This window comes from Mirounga leonina, unplaced genomic scaffold (genome assembly GCF_011800145.1).
Source record: "Mirounga leonina isolate KUSES-001 unplaced genomic scaffold, KU_Mleo_1.0 Mir_127, whole genome shotgun sequence".
In the NCBI taxonomy this organism is placed as follows: domain Eukaryota; kingdom Metazoa; phylum Chordata; class Mammalia; order Carnivora; family Phocidae; genus Mirounga; species Mirounga leonina.
The window spans coordinates 45,335,205-45,359,283 of record NW_023270316.1 but is presented as its reverse complement, the minus strand read 5'-3'; the positions used below and the strand labels follow the sequence as shown (position 1 = coordinate 45,359,283).

The 24,079-nt window shown below is 39.1% G+C and overlaps 1 protein-coding gene and 1 pseudogene across 1 annotated transcript in view; both read right to left on the bottom strand.

Annotated features, from left to right (window-relative positions):
• Positions 1-5,083: 5,083 nt before the first annotated feature.
• Positions 5,084-5,190, bottom strand: LOC118009740 (annotated as a pseudogene).
• Positions 5,191-8,739: 3,549 nt separating this feature from the next.
• The window catches only part of DIAPH3 (diaphanous related formin 3), a 485,828-nt gene continuing 470,488 nt past the window's right edge, over positions 8,740-24,079 (bottom strand). Inside the window, exon 28 of the mRNA XM_035003260.1 lies at positions 8,740-10,085. Coding sequence (XP_034859151.1) covers positions 9,823-10,085 — 263 coding nt within the window. The 3' untranslated portion in view covers positions 8,740-9,822. The remainder of the gene's footprint in view (positions 10,086-24,079) is intronic.

The window sequence follows — 24,079 nt, the reverse complement described above, 5'->3', positions numbered from 1 at the left end:
CAGAACCCAGCCATGTCTGAAAACAGACATTGTGGGGAGAGATTATCTAGAATATACCTACTGGAGGACTTGGTCCTGCTCTCAAGAAATAATTCACGAGAACAATTGTTTCAATCTGTTTAATTATTTTATTTTTATTGACATTTATTTATTTTTTTTAGTAAGCTCTATGCCCATTATGGGCATTTGAACTCCCAACTCTGAGATCAAGAGTCACATACTCTATGGACTGAGCCAGCCAGGTGCCCTCAATCTGTTTAATTATTTTATTGTAGCTGCATGTTTGACCATCAATCACATCTGGTCAGATTATACATAAAATATTAAGATTAGACTGACACCAATTAGAGATACGTCATTAAAATAAAAATTTAATAACCCATAGTTAGAAAGTGAGGAGAAAAGAGAAATTTTTAAAAATAGGTTTATAATCCAAATATAACATGGGATAAAAATGCCAGGAGAAAAATTGATAGCTCCAAACTTTAGATACAATTAAAAAAAAAGAAGTTATGTAATAGGGAGTTTATTAAAATGCTTTAGAATGATGTTGTAAAAGAAAATGAATAAGCTGCCCTGAGGAGATAAATTTGGCTTCCAGTTCTATCATCAGATTGCTTGTAAAATATTAAGATTTCAAACATGAAATATATAATAATGTAGATTTGTCAGAACATGGAGAATGTTGGTGGTATTAGTTGTAAGGAGGAAATACCTGGAACTTTTAAAACATCTTTTTGTCCAATGGTTGGAGTTTCAAAGTGGGTAGTAGAGGGGGAAAACTTGTTTTAAGATTTGCTGGAAGTAACCAAGATTCCTTTTAAGTTCTTGTCTTTTGAAGATGTCTATGGGGAGGGTACTCATTCTGCTGAATAGTGATGGTAATGGGGGAGATTATCCTTGTGTGGGGACAGGAGGTAATTGGGAAATCTGTACTTTCCTCTCAATTTTGTTGTAAAACTAAAATTGCTTAGAAAAATAAAATCTTTAAAGAAATGAAAAAAAAAATAAAGGGAGGGTACTGTTGAAGTGTCAAACATGACACTCAAATCTAATGAGGTGAGTAGAAGACAAAGAGGCATCTACAGGCTAACCCTAGAGGACACAGTTAAATTTCATTTTACCTCAAACTCTGTCTCCAATACTAGTTGTGACAGCCTTATACCCATTTTATATTTTAAAGATTTTATTCAGTTATTTGAGAGAGGGAGCACAAGCAGAGGAAGGGGCAGAGGGAGAGGGAAAAGCAGACTCTCTGCTGAGCAGGGAACCCGATCACTCGGGGCTGGATCCCAGGACCCTGAGATCATGACCTGAGCTGAAGGGAGATGCTTAACTGACTGAGCCAGGCAGGCATACTATTTTTAAATTTTTAATAGAAGTATAGTTGGCATATAATATTATATTAGTTCCAGGTGACAACAGTGATTACATATTTACATAATTATGAAATGCTCATGGTGAGTATAGTTACCAACTGTCACTGTACAGAATTATATTATTGACTATATTCCCTATGCTGTACTTTTCATTCTTGTGACTTCTTTATTTCATAACTGGAAGCTTGTACCTCCCACTTCCCTTCACCCACGTTCCTGATCCCCCCACCCCCACCTTCCCTCTGGAAACCATCAGTTTGTTCTTTGTATGTATAGGCCCGATTCAGCATTTTGTTTATTCAATTGTTTTGTTTTTAAGAGTCCACATATAAGTGAAATCATATGGTATTGGTCTTTCTCTGACTTATTTCACTTAGCATAATACCCTCTAGGGCCATCCAAGTTGTCGTAATTGGTAAGATCTCATTCCTTTTGATTGCTGAGTAATATTCCATTGCATATATATACACCACATCTTTGTCCATTTATCTATGGATGGACACTTGGGCTGCTTCCATGTCTTGGTTATTGTGAATAATGCTGCAGTAAGTGTGAGGATGAATAGATCTTTTTGAATTAGTGTTTTTATTTTGTTCAGGTAAACACCCAGAAGTGGAATTATTGGATTGCATAATATTTCTATTTTTAATTTTTTTTTTTTAAAGATTTTATTTATTTATTTGACAGAGAGAGACACAGTGAGAGAGGGAACACAAGCAGGGGAAGTGGGAGAGGGAGAAGCAGGCTTCCTGCCAAGCAGGGAGCCCGATGCCGGGCTCCATCCCAGGACCCTGGGATCATGACCTGAGCCGAAGGCAGATGCTTAACGACTGAGCCACTCATGTGGCTTTTACCAATTCGGTTGCTTTTAATTTCTTGAGGAATCTCCATATTGTTTTGCAGGTATTTGGGAAATCTGTGGCTGCACCAGATTTACATTCCCACCAACAGCGCACAAGGATTCCCTTTTCTCCACATCCTTGCCAACACTTGTTATTTTGATACTAACTATTCTGACATACATGAGGTGATAACTCATTGTGGGTTTGATTTGCATTTCCCTGATGATCAGTGATGTTGAACATCTTTTCATCCTGTCTGTTGGCCATCTGCATGTCTTTAAAAAATATCTATTCAGATCTTCTGCCAATTTTTTAAATTGGATTGTTCTTTTGGTGTTGAGTTATATGAATTCTTTATAGATTTTGGATATTAACTCTTTATCAGATATACCATTTGCAAATATCATTTCTCCTGTTCAGGTTACCATTTTGGTTTTTTTGTTGTTGTTGTTTTGTTTCCTTTACTGTGCGAAAGATTTTTAGTTTGATGTAGTCCATATTGCATATTTTTGCTTTTATTTCCCTTGCCTGAGGAGACAAATCCATAAATATGTTGCTAAGGCTGATATTCAAGAGATTAGTGCCTATGTTTTCATTTAAGAGTTTATGGAAAACATAAAGAGTTTTATGGTTTTGTGTCTCACATTTAGGTTTCTAATCCATTGTGAGTTTATTTTTGTATAAGTTGTAAGAAAGTGGTCCAGTTTTGTTCTTTTGCATATAGCTGTTCTGTTTTTCCCAGCACTGTTTATCGAAGAGATTGTCTTTCCCCATTGTATATTTTTGCCTCCTTTGTCATAGATTAATTGGCCATGTAAGTGTGGATTTATTTATGGGTTCTCTATTCTGTTCCATTGATCTCTATTTCTGTACTGGTACCATACTGTTTTAATTACTGTAGCTTTGTAGTATATTTTGAAATCTAGTATTGTAATACCTCTGGCTCTGTTCTTTTTTCTCAAGATTGCTTTGGCTATTTGGTGTCTTTTGTGGTTCTATACAAATTTTAGGATTATTTATTCTAGTTCTGTGAAAAACACTATTTGTATTTTGAGAATTGGTAGGTTGCTGTGGGTACTATGGACATTTTAACTATTCTTTCTATTTATAAGCATGGTATATCTTTCCATTTCTGTTGTCTTCAATTTCTTTCATCCCTATCTTATAGTTTTCAGGATATAAGTCTTTCTTCTCCTTTGTCAAATTTACTCCTATTATTTTTTTTGTGCATTTGTAAATGAGATTAAAAAAAAATTCTCTCTGCTTTGTTCCTGGTGTATAAAGATGCAAAATATTTCTGTATATTGATTTTGTATTCTACAACTCTACTGAATTCATTTATTAGTTTTAATAGGGTTGTTTTTGTTTTTTGTTTTTTGTTTTTTGTTGTTGTCTTTAGGGTTTTCTGTGTCTTTTGCAAAAAGTAACAACTTAACTTCTTCCTTACCAATTTGGATGCTTTTATTTCTCTGTCTGATTGCTGTGGCTAGGACTTCCAGTACTATCTATGTTGAATAAAAGTGGTGAGAGTGGACCTCCTTGTCTTATTCCTGATCTTAGAGGAAAAATTTTCAGTTCTTCCCCATTGAATATGACATTAGCTAAGGTTTGTCACATATAGCCTTTATTGCATTCTCCCTAAAATCACTTTGTTGAGAGTTTTCATTATGAATGGATGTTATAGTTTGTTAACTGCTTTTTTTTGCATCTATTGAGATGATTATCTGATTTTTATTTTTCCTCTTGTTAATGTGATATATCACATTTACAAACATTGAACCATTCCAGCATCCCTGGAATAAATCCCTCTTGATTGTGGTGAATGTTAATGTATTGTTGAATTTGGTTTGCTAAAATTTTGTTGAGGATGTATGCATCTATGTTCATCAGGGATTTTGGTCTATAGTTGTCTTTTTTTGGAGTGTCTTTGTCTGGTTTGGGTATCAGGGTACTGCTGGCCTCATAGAATGAATTTGCAATCGCTCCTTCCTCTTCTTTTAGTTTGAGAAGGATAGACATCAATTCATCTTTAAACATTTGGTAGAATTTACCTTTGAAGCCATCTGGTCCTGGACTTTTGTTTGTTGGGAGTTCTGTGATTACTGATTCAATCTCATTACTAATAATTATTTGTTCAATTTCTTCTTGATTCAATCTTAGAAATTGTTTTCAGAATTTATCCATTTCTTCTAGGTTGTTCAATTTGTTGGTATTGGTCCTATTTTTCATAGTAGTCTCTTACGATTCCTTGTAGTTCTGTGGTGTTGGTTGTCCTTTGGTTTTATTTCAGTTGACAGTATTGCTCTTTCATTTCTGATTTTCTTTGAGTTACTTCTCTTTTTTTCTTGATGTATTTGGTTAAAGGTTTATCAATTTTGTTTATTTTTCAAAGAACCAGTTCTTAGTTTTATTGATCTTTTCTATTATTTCCACTTTGGTCTTTATTATTGCCCTTCTTCTACTAAATTTGGGCTTTGTTCTTTTTGTAATTCCTTTAGGTGTAAGGTGTAAGGTTGGAGTGCTTGAAATTTTTCTTGCTTCTTGAAGTAGATCTGTATCACTATTAACCTCCCTCCTAGGACTGCTTTTGCTGCATCTCAAAGATTTTAGACACTGTTTCCATTTTCATTTCTCTCCATGTGTTTTTTTAATTTCCTCTTTGATTTCTTGGTTGACCTACTGGTTGTTTAGTAGCATGTTGTTTAGCCTTCACATATTTGTTTTTTCTGTTTTTCTTGTAATGAATCTGTAGTTTCATATGTTGTGGTCAGAAAAGATATTTGATGTGATTTCAATCTTAATTTTTTTCAGACTGGTTTTGTGGCCTAACATGTGATCTATCATGGACAGTGTTTCATGTTGCCCTGAAAAGAATGTATATTCTGTGGTTTTTGGGAAAAGTTTTCAATTAGCAATAATCGCGCCTCGGATAAACCTCATTGGCTACGATACTGCCACTGCGCAAAGCTTATTCTGTGGTTTTTGAATGAAATGTTTTGTATATAACTGTGAAGTCTATCTGGTCTAATGTGTCATTCACAGACATTTTCTGTCCTGTCATGACTGGGCTATGACTGCCACAGGTGCACTGGTGGGTGTGGCTGACCCTCAGCCCAGCTGGTGGCAATGGCCGGCTGTGACTGCTGTGGGCACACTGTTGGACAGGGGTAGCCCTCAGTGTGGCTGGCTGAGAGGCCTGGATGCAGCTATTGAGTATGCTGGTTGGTGGGGCTGGCTTTCCACTTCCCTGAGGCAGGAGCTGCTCTGGAAGGGTGCACATGACCTAAAATTTCTTTCAGGTATAACCCAGGCGTTTTTCAAATTGCTGTCTCTGGTTCACTGTTGGAGTGAGTGATAGAGTTCCCTGAGCCTTTAAGAACAGACTTTCCATTTCGTATCACCCTCAGGCTGTCCAGAGTTAGGTCCTGCTGATTTTCAAAGCCGGAAATTGAGGGCTCATCCTCCTAGTGCAGATCCCCATAGGGAGGTAGGGTGCGTGTGTCTGGATATGGGGCTTGATCCCTCTGCTCCTCAGGGAGGACCTCCTGCCTGTGCTACCACCCCTGTTTGTGGGTCGCTGTGCTGGGGATTTTGTTCACAACTGTGTCTCTGCCTCATCTACCCTTCTCAACATGGCTTTTTGTCTTTAGCTGTGGAATAGCTGTTCTGCTAGGCTCAGGTTGTTCTGAGTGAATTGCACTCCATGTATTCGCAGCCTTGATGTATTTGTGGGAGGAGATGAGTTCAAGACCCTCCTACTCTGCCATCTTTCCAAATCCCAAGATCTACTCTCCTTATACCCATTGTAAAAGGCAAAGGTGTGTTTAGGAATAATGAACTTTTATGGTTTAGGTCACATTATTTTCATTTTATGGGGAGATTTGGATTCAGTTTTGAAATGCCATCCAGTTTTGTGGCTCTTTGGCAACTTCCTGTGTTTTTGCTAAAGCATAGCTCTTAGAGCAAAATGGCTTCACGGTTTGGCCCCAGGACATATTTTAAGAACACTCTTGCCTGGCAAGGACACGTCATAACTAATTTTAATGACTAGACAAAACTGAGTATTGTTACGCTGCCAGTTTACAATTTCTGGATTTAAAAAATTTTAATAATATGAAGAAAATATGAATGCCACTTTTTGAGTTTCAATCAAATTAGCGGTTTATTTTTTAGGAGCTGTCACTTCTGAAAAGTTACATAGTCAGTACAAATGGTTGGCACACAAGTAACCATGAAATATACTCCCAGCCCACCTGTGCTTACCCATAAAAGAGAGTTTAATAAGATGAAATATAGCATAGATATAAATTATAGCCTAAATGATTTAGTTTTTAACTAGGAAACTCAGAAAGTTTTGGTATAAATTACTGAAATGTCTACTTCTTCATATAAACTTTGATATATTTTGTTTAAATATTTAAATGTTAAAGGACATACATGCATATAGGGTAGTACCCTCCCTGCCTCCATGTCTGGTTTAACTTTCCATGGTTTCAGTTATCTGTGGTTCAACTATAGTCTGGAAGCAGAGGATCTTCCTTCTGACGTAATGTCAGAGGTGAATAGTAGCATAACACTAGGTCTGTGTCATTCCCCTCACTTCAAATCATCATGGAGGCATTTTATCATCTTATGTCACAAAAAGAAGGGTGAGTATAGTACACTGATTTTCTTTTTTTAAAGATTTATTTGAGGGGCGCCTGGGTGGCTCAGTTGGTTGGGCGACTGCCTTCGGCTCGGGTCATGATCCTGGGATCCCGGGATCGAGTCCCGCATCGGGCTCCCTGCTCGGCGGGGAGTCTGCTTCTCCCTCTGACCGTCCTCCCTCTCATGCTCTCTGTCTCTCATTCTCTCTCTCTCAAATAAATAAATTAAATCTTTAAAAAAAAAAAAAAGAAAAAGATTTGAGAGAGAGGGAGGGAAGGTGAGTGGGGGGAGGGGCAGAGGGAGAGAAACTCAAGCAGACTCTGTGCTGAGCATGGAGCCTGACATGGAGCTCGATCCCATGACCCTGAGACAAAATCAAGAGTTGGACACGCAACCGACCGAGCCACCCAGGCACCCCTACATTAAGATATTTTGACGGAGGCTACATTCATATAACTTTTATTATAGTATATTGTTATAATTGTTCTATTAGTTATTGCTATTAATCTCTTACTGTGCTTAATTTATAAACTTTGTATAGGAAAAAGCATAATATATATAGGGTTTGGTACTATCTGCAATTTTAGGCATCCCCTGGGGGGTTGTCTTTGAATGTATCCCCTGAGGATAATGGGGGGGTGGGGGAGATAGGATGTGCTGTATGATTAGATCATTTCCTTATTTTTAAATCCCTTCAGATATTTGGGAAAACTTATTAGCAGCAGGTCTTTGCTTTTGGACAACTCAGTGATCACTTAGTTGTCTGTGTGTTTTTGCCAAATTCTCTACACTGACCAGAGAGGGAGTGAGAACCTATTTGGGGTTTGTCACTGGCATGGATGGAACATCTTTATCAAGGGTGCTGAGCTGTGTTTTGGCTTCAAGTTTACCTGGTGATTCAAATGAATAGATTGTTTGCCCAGAAACATGAAATTGTATCTCAATGTCTGCCCTCAAATTAAAGGTCATCACTATAATTTCCAGCTATAGTTGGCTAAAGGAATATTAAGAATTTTTCATAAAACCCTAATCCTACCCTCCCGCCCATTGTTGAAGGCGCATTTATCAGTGAAATATCTGCTGCAGAAACTGATCTGTTTCTTGGTTGGCCCTTAGCGCTGTGAACTCTAGCTGTGGAGAGGAAATCTAAAACAAGGCCCTCTATTCGGGCCTGCTCAGACTCCTGTCAGCGACGGGGAGGGAGTGGGCTGCTGACCTGCAGGAGTCCAGCCCCAGGGGGTGCTCTGCTAGCTTTGGACTCCCATTCATCCCGCTAGATGGCTGTCCTTCGGCTCCCGCAGACAGATGCTCTGGGGCCTGATGGCTCCGGCTAAGGCCTTGCCTGCATGTCTCTGCCCCTGGGGGTCTGCGTCGTTACCTCCCCTTACTTGCCAGGCTGCTCCTCCCTGGCCCCATGTTTCCAGAGTGTTTACCTGCCACCTGGTATGTCCAAACTATCTGGTTGAATTTGTTTTGTTTCTGAAAAGCCCCCGTCTTTACAGAATCACATGAAGAACCGACAGTCAGTATTCTTTTATTCAGCTTCTTTTCTTGCCGTTAGGGTCCTGTCTGCTAAAGTGTGTCAATGTCCTTCACCTTTCTTGATTTTGAAGATTTGTTCTCAGGAAAATATGCACTTTGCCATCCAGTTGCAATTCCTATTTCAGCAATACATAGGAGAACAATTTCTTCCTACACAGGCTGTGGATAGCATCATTCCCCAATGTCTATAAACAGGGCCTGGTTCATAGTTCTAATTAATTAACTTTATTAACTTGGAGCTGAAAGGAGGTGGCAACTTAAACAAGGAAATAAAAAGCAGTGGACCTCGCCAGACTGGTTCCACATAACTGCTTTTTAACTGAAGGTAAAAGAGCATTTACTTCACATAATAAAGCAAAATAGATGCTTAGATAGACAGCAGAGCGCAGTCTAGTTACAGCTTATCTACAGAATATGCTAACTACAAAAAAATCCCCCATTTTTTTTTTCACTTAGTGCAAGTAGCATTTTCTTTAATATAGGATTGAGTTAATGTGATGCCCCAAATGAGGTAAAATTGCAACATTTGCATAGGAAAACCTTCCTTGACACACTTTAGATCTTTGTTAAACTTATGGTCAGATCAAAGAAACTGCAATTTCAGGTTTGTTCACAGAAAAAAAAAACCCCCATTACTTGGGAAGTTTCAAAATGGCAATTCGATCCCAGAGTCACAATTACCAAGGGAAAAACGCTCTCTCGGTTGAGAGTTTCGGCAGCACTGTAATACCGTATCCATCCACTTGATACAAAAGCAGGTGCGTTTTACAAAGAAAGAATGCACACATTCCTAGTACATCATTTTTGGAAATGTGCTCAACGGCCTTATAGTCTCCTACAGGGTCTAATGAACACGAAGTCAACAAAGATAACAATGAGCTTACATGCATTTCCTCACAGCTCTCTCATATTCAATTTTATGTTCTTGATGCTACACTGATAGCACGAAGATCCGAGCGAAGGAGAAACCTGGGCCCATATAAACAACATGCATGGAATATGTATGGATACAGATCAAGAGTTGACAATGATGACTTGATGTTCACTAATGCTGAAAACAGGACGGTAAAAATTAGTGACTTAGAAAAATGGTATTTTCTTCAGGACACATTGCTGAACACATGGCCACCTACCTGTTTTCTAAAGCATTATGTATAATTTAACCACCAAATATAGAACACATGAATACCAGGAGACAAGAAAAGCATTAAAACCCATTACAATCTTGAATAAGCCAAGACCTCAAGTACATAGAAAAAGCACTACAATCATGTTATTTAGCTTTATTTTTCTAACATATATCATAATTTAAACTATATAAAGTCACCTATATAAAAAGCAATTTTTTTTTCAAGTGGTATAGCTTGGAGCATGGCTTTATGTTTGGCTTAATCATTTTTTACCAGTTTAATTTATAAAGCTCGTAATCTTGCCAGCAGGGCTTCAACTTCGGGAACAGATTCGTTTTTAGAAACAGAGCCAAGAAGTTCCATTTCCTTTTTTCTGTTGCTTTCTACATTACAGGCTTCCTTCTTCTCAACTGCCTTGATCCTACCCGTAGACGTATGAGTGTCTAGATTATAATTAAGCTCCTTGGCGACTGGAGTCCTCGTTGAGTTGCAATTGATATTGTAGTGTGAACGTGACCCTTCTGTCAACTGCACTTTCTGATTTTCTACAGTAAGGAAGAGAGAAACAGAAAATTTATCACTGTGATAAGCAAGGACTGTGCACATTACGAAACATTAATTTAAAATAATTATTCTCAACTCCTCTTAGATAAATTAAAATATTCAGAGAAGGGTAGATTGGAAATAAATACACATAGTTTAAGAATAAACTAAAATATAAATAGACAACCCTTTCCTTAGCATGCATGCTGATTTCCTTCTGGTCTCTGCTCAAATGCTCTACTAAGCAGAGAGGCCTTCTAGGACCATCCAGCAGAAAGAGCACCGCCCCTTTCCATCACACATTTACCCTTCTTCATAGAACTCCTAGCCACCAGACACGTCATCTACCTGTTTACTTGTCCACTGTCTGTCTCTTTACTAGGATGTAAGCTCCCTGACAGCAGGGGGTGCAGTTCTAAATACCACTTTAACGTCAGTGCCCAAAATGGCCCTAGGGCAAAGCGGTGCTCAATATGCACTAAGGAAATCCTCTGCATACTCTAGGACCCAAGATATGCATTAGTTGGAATAATATTTTTTTTTTTCTAAAACCAAAACAAAACAAAAAGGAAAGTTTCTACTAGGTCTTTAAAAACCTCAATGATTTCCTTCAAAAGAAATATAGCATTTGGCAAATTAAACCTTCTTAGCAAATCAAAATTATGTCCTAATCTGTCACATATACACACACATTCATAGACATGTATCCATATGCACACATATATTCTTTTATTGGTAAGTGACACTGAGTCTGGCGTGGAAGGCTAGAAGGTGAAAGTCACAATAGCTAATGACCAATCGCTTGAGATGATTGACTTTTGCAGGGAACGCTAGATTTTCTTTCAATTAACTGGCTTATCGCACAACCTTATGCGTTATTAGACCTCAAACTTAAAAAACAGACACCCTCAATATTCATGTAACCTTGAACGGGGCTTGAAAATAGCTCAACAAACTTGCCATGACATTTAAAGTTTTTTGGTTAATCGCTGAGAGATGTTCCATTATCCCAATAGTAATGACTCTCGAGCACAAGCAGTCACTCATGACAGTGTGTTTTATGTGAGTGCTGAAAATTCCAACTGAAAACAGCGTGTACATTAAAAGGTGGCTGCTGAAGATATTTACTGCACTGTCATTTCCTGACCAGGGGCTTCCAGTGATGGATGAGTATTTTACACACTTTCTTGGACAATCTCAACAAATTTTAGAAGTATGATCACCTTTTTAGCTGTTGGAAGAAAATAAATAGTTTTCTTATCACCTCCTCTATCAGGTGGGCAATTGTTACTCAGAAATCAAAATCTAACAGAGCACTGATTTATAATTTATAATGTACATATTGTGTTTGCAGTAAAGCGGACAGAGGTCATAGTATTCCTGCAGTTCCCATGACTGCACAAATTATTTTTTTTTTATGGTATCCACCCTCCCACCCCCAGAATGTCTGAGAACTGCATTTGTAGCTAAGTGGAAATCTTTGGTCAGCTTATTGCTCTTTTCCCCCAGACATTCCTATCTTTTCTTGTCGTTTGATTTCTTGTAAACGACTCCATCATGATGACATCGCCAATGAAGTCGCTGGTATTCTGCTGCTGGGCAACTCTAGCTCCAGTTGTGACGGCAAAGAAGACAGTAAGTTGGCTAAAATATGGGCGTATAATAAACACAAAGTACTGCATACCTTCTCTGGCTATAAAATGGATCAAGCCCAATTCCCTATGTGGCAAAATGAAAGAAAAGGGTGGGATTTTGAAGACTGAAATCCACACTTCTGCTTGGCTTTAATAAGTTAAGCTTGTGTGTCGCAGGTTCTAATAATCAACATCAAAGAGCAGTTGTGAGAATTAATGCAAATGATGTGGGTGACACCAGCTTCAAGATACTTGATTTCCCCTTCTAGGAAAGTTTTTTTTTTTAAAGATTTTATTTGAGAGAGAGATGCAGACTCCCTGCAGAGCAAGGAGCCCAATGCAGGGCTCAATCCCAGGACCTGGAGATCATGACCTGAGCCGAAGGCAGACACTTAACTGACTGAGCCACCCAGGCACCCCGCTATAAAAGCTTCTTAAGGGATGCATCTACCACCCAAGGCTGACCCTTCTGACTTTCTGGTGACTGTACCGGTGAGGTCTGAAATATCATTTTATTAACAGCTTGCATTTATACAGCACCTTTAGTTATAAAGCATTTGTTGCACTTTAAACATTACCACCCTCATTTTATAGATGGAGAGGTAAAAGCAAAAGGAGGTTAAGTCATTTGGTTAGACTTAGTTACTGAGTAAATCAGTGGCAGAAGCCAAATGCTGTCTCTAGAGATACTAAGGCTGTCTTAAACAAATTTGAAAAGCTTTTTGCCAAGGAAAAGTGCTAAGTAATTCAAAGCTAAGTTTCATAATAATCATATCCTGTACTTATACCTCAAAATGCTTTCTGTCACATTTAATTCTCTCAATAACTTTGTAAAGCAGATCGCAGACCCATGTAAACTACCCCAGTACAGCACATCCAAGGTCCTACATGTGCTCCTTCTCTTTCTGGGTCTTACTGAAATTGTGACAATGAATTTCAAGTACGACCTTTACTACTACTGCAGTCCCCTCGTCCATTCATTCTTCCATTCTTCGAGACAAATATTTCACACCTCCTCCTTTCTTATCAAATGTCCAATGTGTTCTCCTTCGCTATCATTTTAACTCATTCAGAGAACCAATCAGAACTCCCATAAGCTTCCACCTGCCCCCAATATCTATCTACTTACTGCATATAGACTCCTTCCCTCCTTAGGGTCTTCTGTGCTCCCCTCTGAGGAGCCTTAACCGTGAGCACCATGTACTACTGTCATTTGTCTATTCAAGGACATCCCTCTGACAGCTGTGTCCTTTCTCTATAGGAAAGGTTTCCTTTTTCATGTGATCACTCCCCTCAGCATCCAAGTAAGTTGTGATAACCCCAGTCTTTAGAGAAAATATGTATTTGACTCCACATCCTCCATTTACTCCCTCAATTGTCAACTGCCTTTACAGCAAAACATCTCAGAAGAATTGCCCATTCTTACTCTCTCGGTTCCTCTCTTCCTGTATTTCTCTTGAACCCACTCCAATCATGCTTTTGACCCTTTACTCTTCTGAAACAGCTCTTGTCAAGGTCACTAATAAACTGTGTGTTGCTAACAGCAAGTACTGTATATCCACTTGGATATTTTAGTCCTCCTTTACTCAACCGATGCCAGGTCCAAGGATGAAATGCCTAGCAGAGCCTGGGCTTTTCTTTAACCGTTTGCTCTTTGAACTTCTTTGGAGGCTTAGGTGGCTACCACTGGGTGGGTCAAAGCAGGCAAGAGCATTTCTACCGCCTTTTTTTTTTTAAGGAAACTCCAAATATTATTTTGTTCCTATAGCACACCCACAGAGAAGAGAAAAACCAAGCTAGCATTTAACTCCTCTGTGGTTTCAGGTGGAGAATCTTTTATAAGAAGCGACGGATAAGATGACACAAAATGGAAAGTGGCCATTCCTGAAACCACCAAAGAAATAAAAAAGAAAGTGCACCAGGACTTCTTTAAGACTGAGCTTCAAGCTCTTAGATAACAACTCTTCACTCCAGCCCTCACATTTATCTCTCCGCACCTCAGTAGTCTCCAGGTGGGAGACTATTGCAGTTTCTCTTTGCTTTGTTCCCAGTCATGGGAGTCCCAAACTGTGGAACCGAGGATATTGCATCTGAAATTGCAAAGCTGATAAAGTTGAGATGGAGTCTCCTATCCCACTGCCACTAGCCACAATGTTTACAGGTAGAAGGAAGCTCCCAGGTGCATGTTCACTTTTATTATAATGTTGGTTCGAAGCCAGGTGACTTTTGCCATTACTATTATTTTAAACGTTGGCTATTGGTGGCTTCATGTGGGCTGAACTACAGATACAAATTCCACACAAAAATATGCACTTGGTTTCTAAATGGTTCACTTCAAACATCAGGGGATGGCACAATGCTTTAAATTGGAGAGAACGTTCTATAGGTGCTCAGAGGCATAAAATAAATCGTAATTTGAAGCCAGTGGGCTCATTGCCTTTTCCCAAATTAGACGGTTCCAAATACAAGATGACACACTTGTACTCTTTCTATGAAAGATAAGGCTGGGGTATCAAAAAAAAAAGATTTCTATATCCTGTCAATTCAAATCCCTATCAGTATACATTTTTAAATGGAAACTAAAAATATTAAGACAAAGCAGAATGGTTGCTTAACTCTCCAAAGTAAGGAGGCTTGTGCTATTATTTTATGAATCAAATCTAGGGCTTTACAAGATGTCACAATTGATGTCTGTGAAGGGAAGTATGATATATCTAGGACTACGGCCAATACCCAGGGCCATTGTGATTATGGTACAGATGGCAAGGACCAGCTGCTATTCTTAGTAGTGGGTCAGTAAGGGAATCTAATCCACACATCTTGTTTCTACGTTTCTGTGGAAATAAACCGTGAGAATACACGCTATTTTCCTTTAAGACAAAAAAACCCCCAAAACACAAAACCCCCAAAAAAAACCCTATTTCAATTTAATTCCTCATATGATTCTCATTCTAAGAATTGATTCTGGAGTCCCACCATGGCTTCTTTTTTTTCCTCCCTAAAACTGAATGAAAAGTTGAATGGCTCTTAAATACAGAGAACCCCCTGGACTTAAACATGAGAATAAAAGCCTTAAACTAGACTTAGGGCTGGATCCCACATGACCTTTGGCAGACTATAGATGTGGATGACAAAGCTAAACAAAACAAACCCAAAACAAAAAACACCCACCATCCTGAGCTAATTTTTCCCTTGTTTACCCCGAGTAACACAAAAGACATGGGAAACTAGGAAAGTTGCTGACAAGAGAGTAAACATAAATATATGCGACTGGGCCTCCAACTGAGGAACTCTTTCAGCCAACCATTGTTATACTTCTTAGGCTGAGGCCCTGGCTGATGGCCCTTGGGGAAAACTCTCTCAGCCGCAGGAAATCTCAGTTATGGTTTAGAAAGAGGTATGATTCCCTTTAAGTCAGTATTGATCTCCCATCACATTGTGGTTCTAATGGGCACTGGCTCCTTGGAAGTGCCAACTCTCAGATGAAATATAAAATTGAGCTCCTGCCTTTTGTGGTCACTGGTGAGCCTGTGGCAGCTTTGACAGGAGGAAGAACACAAAACTCTGGTGTCCTAAATTGACTGCCTCTGGTCAGTCTTCCAGAAGTTTGGTCCCTCTTCCCCATTCTTTACCTTTTGCTCTTAACTATTACTTTGACCTACTAAGTAGCTGTTTGTTTCACCCCAGAAATGGCTTTACTTTGGTGTGAGAAAAAAAATAACCCATAAATATAATTTTTAAAGCACTACTGGGTGTACAGGATAGTAAAGTGTGTGACAAATATATGTTTTTAATCTATGCAATAACTGAAGTTCGTGCAGCCGCCAGCAGCCGATCTCCCTGTGGTTTTCCTTACTGTTGATTTACTGATGCTATAAATAATTGTCTTCCCTTAGTTTCATTTTGCTGTTCATTTTACCTTTTGTATTGAAAATGTGTAAAAATGACAAAAAGAGCAAAAGGGCATTTTGTATACAGTCAGAATCTTTTGGGAGTGCCAAGAGACTCTTCCTGAAACCCATTACGTAAAAACAAAAAACAACAAAACAATTACTCCCCCAATTCAAAAAAGACAAAGAGAATGATAAAGGATATCTCTGAATAAAGGAGATAATTGACACTTGTTAAAGAAACATGTAGAGAATGGAGTCACTTGTGCTGGGCCCCATGTCACCAAGCCAAGACTTTATACCTAACATAACTGCAGTTTCAGCCTCACCCAGGAATGTAACTAAAGGTTACCAATCAATCTGGAATTACCTGGCCAGCATGGTGAGGTAATCTGCCCAATAGACCCTTTTGGTCTCCTTTCAAAGGATGGTGACCTTGCCTGAAATACACCCTTTCCTCATCTCACTCCCTTTCAGCCTATAAAAGTCTTCCATTTCTTACAGCTCCTTGAAGCTCCTTACTGTGTGCTAGATGGGATGCTGCCTGATCCATAGATTTCTGAATAAAGCCAGCTTGATCTTCACATTTACTGTCGAATTTTGTTTTCTAATAGATTTGGTGGCAGCAGTGGGATCTAAAGTGAACTTTTGGGAGCTTTGGCAACAACCAGAAACACAGAAGTGGTATCCATGAATGTTTTTGAGTTTTTCCTTGCCATTTCTGAGGGCTGTAAATTCCTCTTGGTTCTGACTTCAGCTCTTGCATTGAGCTTCTAATCTAATTGGCTTTCTAGTCAGTTCAACATTGGGAACGGCTGGTAGTTTGGGCCACAATTCTTGTATAATTGGTGGAAACCCCTGACCGTTGATTCTGTCCCCAAATCACATGGGAACAGCAGTTCCCCAGTTACGTGGAGCCCCCAGTCCCCATTTGTTGAGGTCTGCTGCTTTAGTACTTCCCCCAGTCCAAGGTTCCTTGGTGGGAACTGGTAGTGGGCCACACAGGGCCTTTTCTTGTCCAGGCTGCAGCAACATCTTCTGGTTATTGCTGGTATATTAAGGTGCACAGGTTTGTCTGTCTTGTTTTGTGTACATAAAGGCTATTGCTATAGGAATCTGTGAAGCAGCTGCAAAGTTGGCAGGCAAAGGTCTAGCATTTAAAAGCTTGTTATAGTTCTTGCTACCTAACCCTTGTTAGGATAAGTTGGTCACGGGACAGGTCAGATTGACCCTAGGTCACCGGCCAACCTCAATTTCTGTGCAGTGAGGTATATGGCAAACACCACAGAACCCCCAAACCAAAAGGCACATCTTTTTTAAGCATTAGTTTGACTCCAAGAAATCCAAAGGCTTAGCTTTAAAAAAAAAAAATTTAAAAATGAGACCCTTAAATTCCAAAAAGTTGAGTGTACCACCTTCCAGCATACCTGTTTATTTCATGTCTAAGGACTAAGGTTACAGAATGTAGAAGTATCTAAAAAATGGCAAAATCTTACTAAAGGCAACCAAGACTGTTCATTTAAAAAGTGCACTCAAAAGCAAGAGTTCCTGAATTAAACAGAATGGGGTGCCTTCTGAAAGGCTTCAAGATTCCCAAATTGTTCCATTAAAAAATTTGTAACAAAAGGCTCATGAAAAATTAAAGACACAAGAGGTACCTAAAACAAAGGATGATAAAACTGATAGGACTCCTACTGTTCTCCTCTACCTTCTGTTACCTGAGTACTCACATTCTGACTCTGTCTGAACTGCCTTTCAACTCTGAAGAGACCATTAAACAGTTACCTTTACAATAAAACCACCAAAAGTTGTGGGTGATCCTTCTCAGGTATCAATCACTCCTTGATCAAAAATTGAAATAAGGACCACAATTATGGAAATTTCCTAAAGGGACGATCCCCAAGAGTGTTTTGAAGAATTTAGTCATTTTGGGGGCCTTATCAGCTTTTACAAATGATGGTGGGACCTGGTGAAGCCCAAGAATGGATGTGGGAAGCAAAATGGCAAAACATCCAGGATGATTTTTGAGATACTTGATTTTCAACATGGTCCCCTCATGGGCCAATAAAAGCTCACAAAATAGCAACTAATCTTTTACAAGCCACTCCTAGGATTTTCCCTGCCTGCAGGGATTGGTTTGTTATTCAAACACACAAAAGATATATCTATCTTCCTACAGCATTCCAGGTTCCATACAATAAACATCACCCAACCTGCTCTTACTGCCCGAGTAGTTAATGCATTATCTCCTGAGTGGATTGAAAAAAGGCAGAACATAGAATGGGAGATCACCAGTATGTCTGAACTTGCATCCATAGCTGAACACTGTGTAAGGTCTTTGGAACACAACCACAAACAAAAGTGTTTGTGAGTGACCTTACAGCTACAATAGATCCAAGGTCACGCACCAGAGATAACCCTTACCTGCCTATATCACACCCTCTAGGCATCCACCATTAGAATATGGCCCAAGGGTCAATGTTTCATTTGTAATCAACTAGGCCACTGGAAAAAGAAGTGTACTGAAAGGTACTGTGCAAATTCTTAACATCAACTTGAATAAAGTAGCTCTTTGGTCAGAGGCTGATAATTGGAGTCTGATGGGAATATTTTTAAGGCCTTCTCCCCTTAGCTAAAATGGAACTATGGAACCAGAAGGCAAGAAAAACTTTCTAGCACCTTCATAAAAGGATTTATGAGTGGATCAGCCTACGATGTCATTTAAGTTGCAACCCAACTCCTTGAGGAATTAAAAGCAACTGTCCTTACCTTATGGATCTTTACAAAACCAGAGAAATAGCTCCAGAAAAAATTTAAAGCCCACCTATTCTTTCTACCAATCCCCAGACCTCCTCTATTTATCTTGAAATGCTTGTAAATCTTGTAAAAATTTTGGCCCTAGGAAACAAAAGTCAGGCACTTTTGTCAGGCACAGAGGAACTTGCATTCTTTCCCTGGGCCTTTGAGATGTAAATGTTCTACTTGATCCCTCCAGGAATTCTTACCTAGGTCATCTCTTTCAACTACCGACTTCAGGAATAAGAAAGGCTACAGATGGTGGATGTAGGAAGACCCTGAACTCACCTCCTCCGTGAGCACACCCGAATCTACACCTCTTCATAGAACAATTTATCCTGAAGAACTGAGGGCTGACTGAACAGCTTCTGCACAACCAAACAGCCCAGATAGAGAATGAGAGAGAGGGATGGAGACAAAGGGACCTGTGCAGGTTCATCTGCTCTGGGGCACAGGAAAACAAACAAACAAACAAACAAACCACAGTTTAAAATGGCAACTAGAATATAAAGGACCCAGCCCTAGAGCCCTGCCACATGGCAGTGGAGCTGCTGGAACTGTCTCCAGGTCAGAGGGGCTGGCAAGTGCCACTGGTTATGTTCCTCCTCCTCCACCTTGATAGTGCAGAGGAGAGCAGGGTCCAGGCTCACTAACCAGACTGCCCACCTTAGGGAGCCCTGGGCACCTAGCCCATACCAGCCCCAGATGGCATGGTTTAAAAGAGCAACTAGAATATAAAGGATCTAACCCTAGAACTTAGCCAAACAGCAGGGGAGCTCTCTAGGACAAATGGGCTGTGAAGCAGTACAATTTTCATTTCCCCTCCACCTTGATAGTGTGGACAGGAGCAGGGTTCAGGCACCCTAGCCGGCCTACCACCTCAGTGAACCCTGGGTCCTACAGCCCACACTAGCCCCAGCCATCGCACCAAGGCAACCCAATATGGCACATACTGGGAAAACCCCTAATCAGTGCTCACCACAGCTTCAGCCCTCTTGCCAAGATGACACGGTACAAAACATCCTGAAACATTCTAGGCCCATTCTCTGATTCCAGGCAATTTGCCTGGGCACCTTCAGCATAGAGCACCTTGGGAAGTCCTGGCCTGAGTGATGAGGGAGGAGAAGGCTGGCTGAGGACAAAGCACAAGCCGCAACACCCTGCAACCTCCCCCCACCCCCCACTCCTGGGCAGGACCTGTGTGACATCCTTCCAGGAATCTCCCAACCATCTTAATGCTAATATCTTGCTAGAAGGGTAAACCACCTTAACTTGCCAATGGCAAGACCTCTGGTATCTTGTAGGTCAGTCCTCTTTAGCATATGACAGTTCTTTTGAAATCTCCCTTTTCCTTACTTCCCCCAACTCTGGGGTATATAATCACCACTCCTCAAGACCACAGTGCAGCTCTTTCTGCCCACGGGTCCTGTCCCTGTGCTTTAATAAATCACCATTTTGCACCAAAGACGTCTCAAGAATTCTTTCTTGGTTGTCGGCTCTGGACCTCACCCCACCGAACCTCACTTATATTCCAAAACCACATCACGTGCACTCCTGGGCTCCAGCTGCCACCTGGGAAGAATGCGCACCTTGGCCCTCACATGCCTCAACTTTACCCACCCTACCAGGGTGCATGCTGCATGGAGGGCCCTGGGACACCCCAGTTTGCACCCACTTCAGCTTCAGCTGTCCTGCCAGGGCACCCTCTGTGGAGAGAGCCCCGAGATGGCACTTCAGTTATGGTTATCCCACCAGGGCAGTCCTAGCACAGAGGGCCCTGGGAACCACAGCCCATGACAGCCCAAGCTCCAGCCGACCAAAGTTACCAGACAGATGACCACACCCAAGATCATTTCTTCAAGTTTAGAAGTAGCTGTTCTGCCTAATTCATAGAAATAAACACAGAGAGTCAAGCAAAATGAGGAGACAGGCATATGCTCCAAACAAAAGGCCAAGACAAGATATAAGAAAATGTAAATAAAATGAAAATAAGCAATCTACCTGATTAAAAATTCAAAGGATAATCATAAAGATGCTCACCAGACTTGAGAAAAGAGGAATGAATTCAGAGAAAACTTCAACAAAGTGGTGGAATTCATAAAAAAGAACCAGAGATGGAGCATACAATAAATGAAATAAAGAATACAAATGAAGGAATCAACAATGGATTGGAGGATGTGGAAGAACAGCAATCCTTATGACAGGGTAATGGAAAGCACCCAAGCTGAACAGCAAAAACAAAACATTTTCAAAAATGATGATTTAAAAAAAGGATAGGTTAAGGAATCTCTTGGACAAGATCAAGTAAATAAATGCTATACTACAGAGGGGTTCTGGGAGGTGAAGAGAAAAAGGGGCAGAAAATTATTTGAAGAAGTAATAGCTGAAAAGTTCCCTAGCATAGGGAAGGAAACAGACATCCATGTTCAGGAATCAGAGTTCCAAACAAGATGAACCCAAGGAGGTCCATACTACAACACAAAATTAAAATGCCAAAGCTTAAAGATTGAGAATTTTCAAAAAAGCAAGAGAGAAGTAACTAGTTATGTATAAGGAAACCCCATAAAACTATCAGCTGATTTTTTAGCAGAAGTTTTGCAGGCCAGAAGGGAGTGGCATAATATATACCAAGTGCTGAAAGGAAAAAACCTATATCCAAGAATATCTGTGTGGCAAAGTTATCATTCACAATGGAGAAGAGAGTTTCCCAGAAAAATGTTAAAGGAGGTAATCAACACAAAAGTCGCCTTACAAAAAATGTTAAAAGGACTTCTTTAACTATGAAACCAAAGGTCATAATTAGAAGAAAATTATGAAAGGAAAAAAATTTCATGAGTAAAAGCAAATATACAGAAAAGGTAGTGAAGCAGTTACTTACAAAGCTAGCATAAAGATTCAAAGAGAAAGGCAATAAAACCAATCATATGTAAACAACTAGTAAAAGGAACTTGCAGAATAAAGACGTAAAACATGACAACATACACATAAAACATGGAGGTAGGAAGTAAAAATGAAATTATTATAGAATGTGTTCAAACTTAAGTGACCATCAACTTAATGTAGACTGCTATACACTTAGGATGTTATATATGAACCTTACGGTAACCACAAACCAAAAACCTGTAATAGAGACACAAAAAATAAAAAGGAATCCAAGCATAATATTATAGAAAGTCATCAATCACAAGGAAAGAGAGTAAGAAAAAAAGAGAAGTACAAAACAACCAGAAAATAACAAAATGGCAATAAGTATATACCTACCAAATTACTTGTAAATGGTCTAAGTGTTCCAATAAAAATACATAGCATGGTGGAGTGGAAAATACCAAGATCCATTTATGAACGGTCTACAAAAGACTCACTTCAGTCCTGAAGACATATTTAGACAAAGTGAGGTGATGGAAAAAGATATTTCATGCAAATGGATGCAGTGGGGGAAAAAATGCTAGGGTAGTAATACTTACATCAGAAAAAATAGACTTTAAAACAAAGACTGCAATGAGACCAAAAAAAAAAAAAAAAAAGGATTTACATAATGACAAAGAGATCCATCCAACAAGAGGATATAACAATTGCTTAACTATCTATGCATCCAATATTGGAGCATCTAAATATATAAAGCAAATATTAACAGACATAAAGGGAGAGATTGACAGTGGCATAATAATACTAGGAGACTTTAACACCCCACTTACATCAATGGATAGATCATCCAGGGAGAAAATCAGTGCACATGGAACATTCTCCAGGATAGATCACAGGTCACAAAACAAGTCTCAATAAATTCAAGAAGATTGAAATCCTATTAAGCATCTTTTCCAACCACAATGGTATGAAACTAGTAATCAATTAGAAGGACAAAAAAATAACTGGGCAAAAATGGCAGGCTAAACAATATACTACTAAACAACCTAAGAGTCAATGAAGAAGTCAAAGAGAAAATAAAAATACATGGAGACCAATAAAAATGAAAACACAATGCTTCAAAATCTTTAAGACACAGCAAAAACGGTTCTAGGAGGGAAATATATACAGGCCTACCTCAAGAAATAAGAAAAAGCTCAAATAAACTATCTAACCTTGCACCTAAGGAATTAGAAAAAGAATAAATATTGCAGAAAAAGCCTTTAACAACATTCAACATCTGTTCATGATATAAACTTTCAACAAAGTGGGCTTAGAGTAAACATACCTTAAAATAATAAAGACAACATATGACAAATACACAGCTAACATCATACTCAATGGTGAGAAACAGAGCTTTTCTTCTAAGATCAGGAATAAGATAGGATGTCTACTCTCACTACTTTTATTGGTGGAAATAAAAGTCCTAGCCACAGCAATCAGACAAGAAAAAGAAATAAAAGGATCCAAATTGGTAAGGAAAAAGTAAATTTGTTTCTATTTGTAGATGATATGATACTATACAGAGAAAACTCCAAAGACTCCAACCAAAAACTATTAGGATAAATCCAGTAAAATTGCAGAATACAAACTTAATATACAGAAATCTATTGTTTGTATACACTAATAATAAAATAGCAAAAGAGAAATTAAGAAAACAATTCCACTTAAAATTGCACCAAAAATAAAATACATACGAATAAACTTAACCAAGGAGGTGAAAGACCTATACTCTGAATACTATAGAACACTGATGAAAGAAATTGAAGATGGAGTGCCTGGGTGGCTCAGTCAGTTAAGCATCTGGCTCTTGGTTTCAGCTTAGGTCATGATCTCAGGGTCCTGATATTGAAACCTGCATTGGGCTCCCCGCTCAGCGAGGAGTCTGCTCTTCCCCCACCACACTCTGTCCCTGCTCATGCACACACTCTCTCTCTAAAATAAATAAATATATCTTAAAAAAAAAAAAAAAAAAAAGAAAGCAAGCAATTGAAGATGACACAAATGGGAAGACCTACCATGCTCATGGATCGGAACAATTATGGTTAAGATGTCCATATTTCCTAAAGCAATCTACATATTCATTGTAATCCCTATCAAAATGCCAATAGCATTTTTCACAGAACTAGAGCAAATCATGGTAAAACTTGTATAGTTCCACCAAAGACCCCATATAGTCAAAGCAATCTTAAGAAGAACAAAGCTGGAGGTATCACAGTCCTAGATTTCAAGATATACTACAACAAGATAGTATGACACTGGCACAGAAATAGGCACATAGATCAATGGAACAGAATAGAAAGCCCAGAAATAAACCCATGCATATATGGTAAATTAATCCATGACAAAAGAGGCAAGAATATATGGTGGGGAAAAGACAGTCTCTTCAGTAAATGGTGTTGAGAAAACTGAACAGCTACATGCAAAATAATGAAACTGGACCACTTTCTTACATTATACACAAAAATAAACTAAGAATAAATTAAAGACCAAAAATGTGAGAACTGAAATCATAACACTCCCAGAAAAAACATGGGCAATAATCCCTTGGACATCAGCCTTAGCAACATTAATCTAAATATGTCTCCTCAGGCAAGGGAAACAAAGCAAACATAAACTACTGGGACTAAACCAAAATAAAAAGCTTTTGCACAACAAAGGAAACCATCAACAAAATGGTAAGGCAACCTACTGAATGGGTGAAGATACTTATAAATGATATATCCAATGAGAGGTTAATATCCAAAATATATAGAACTTAACACCAAAAAC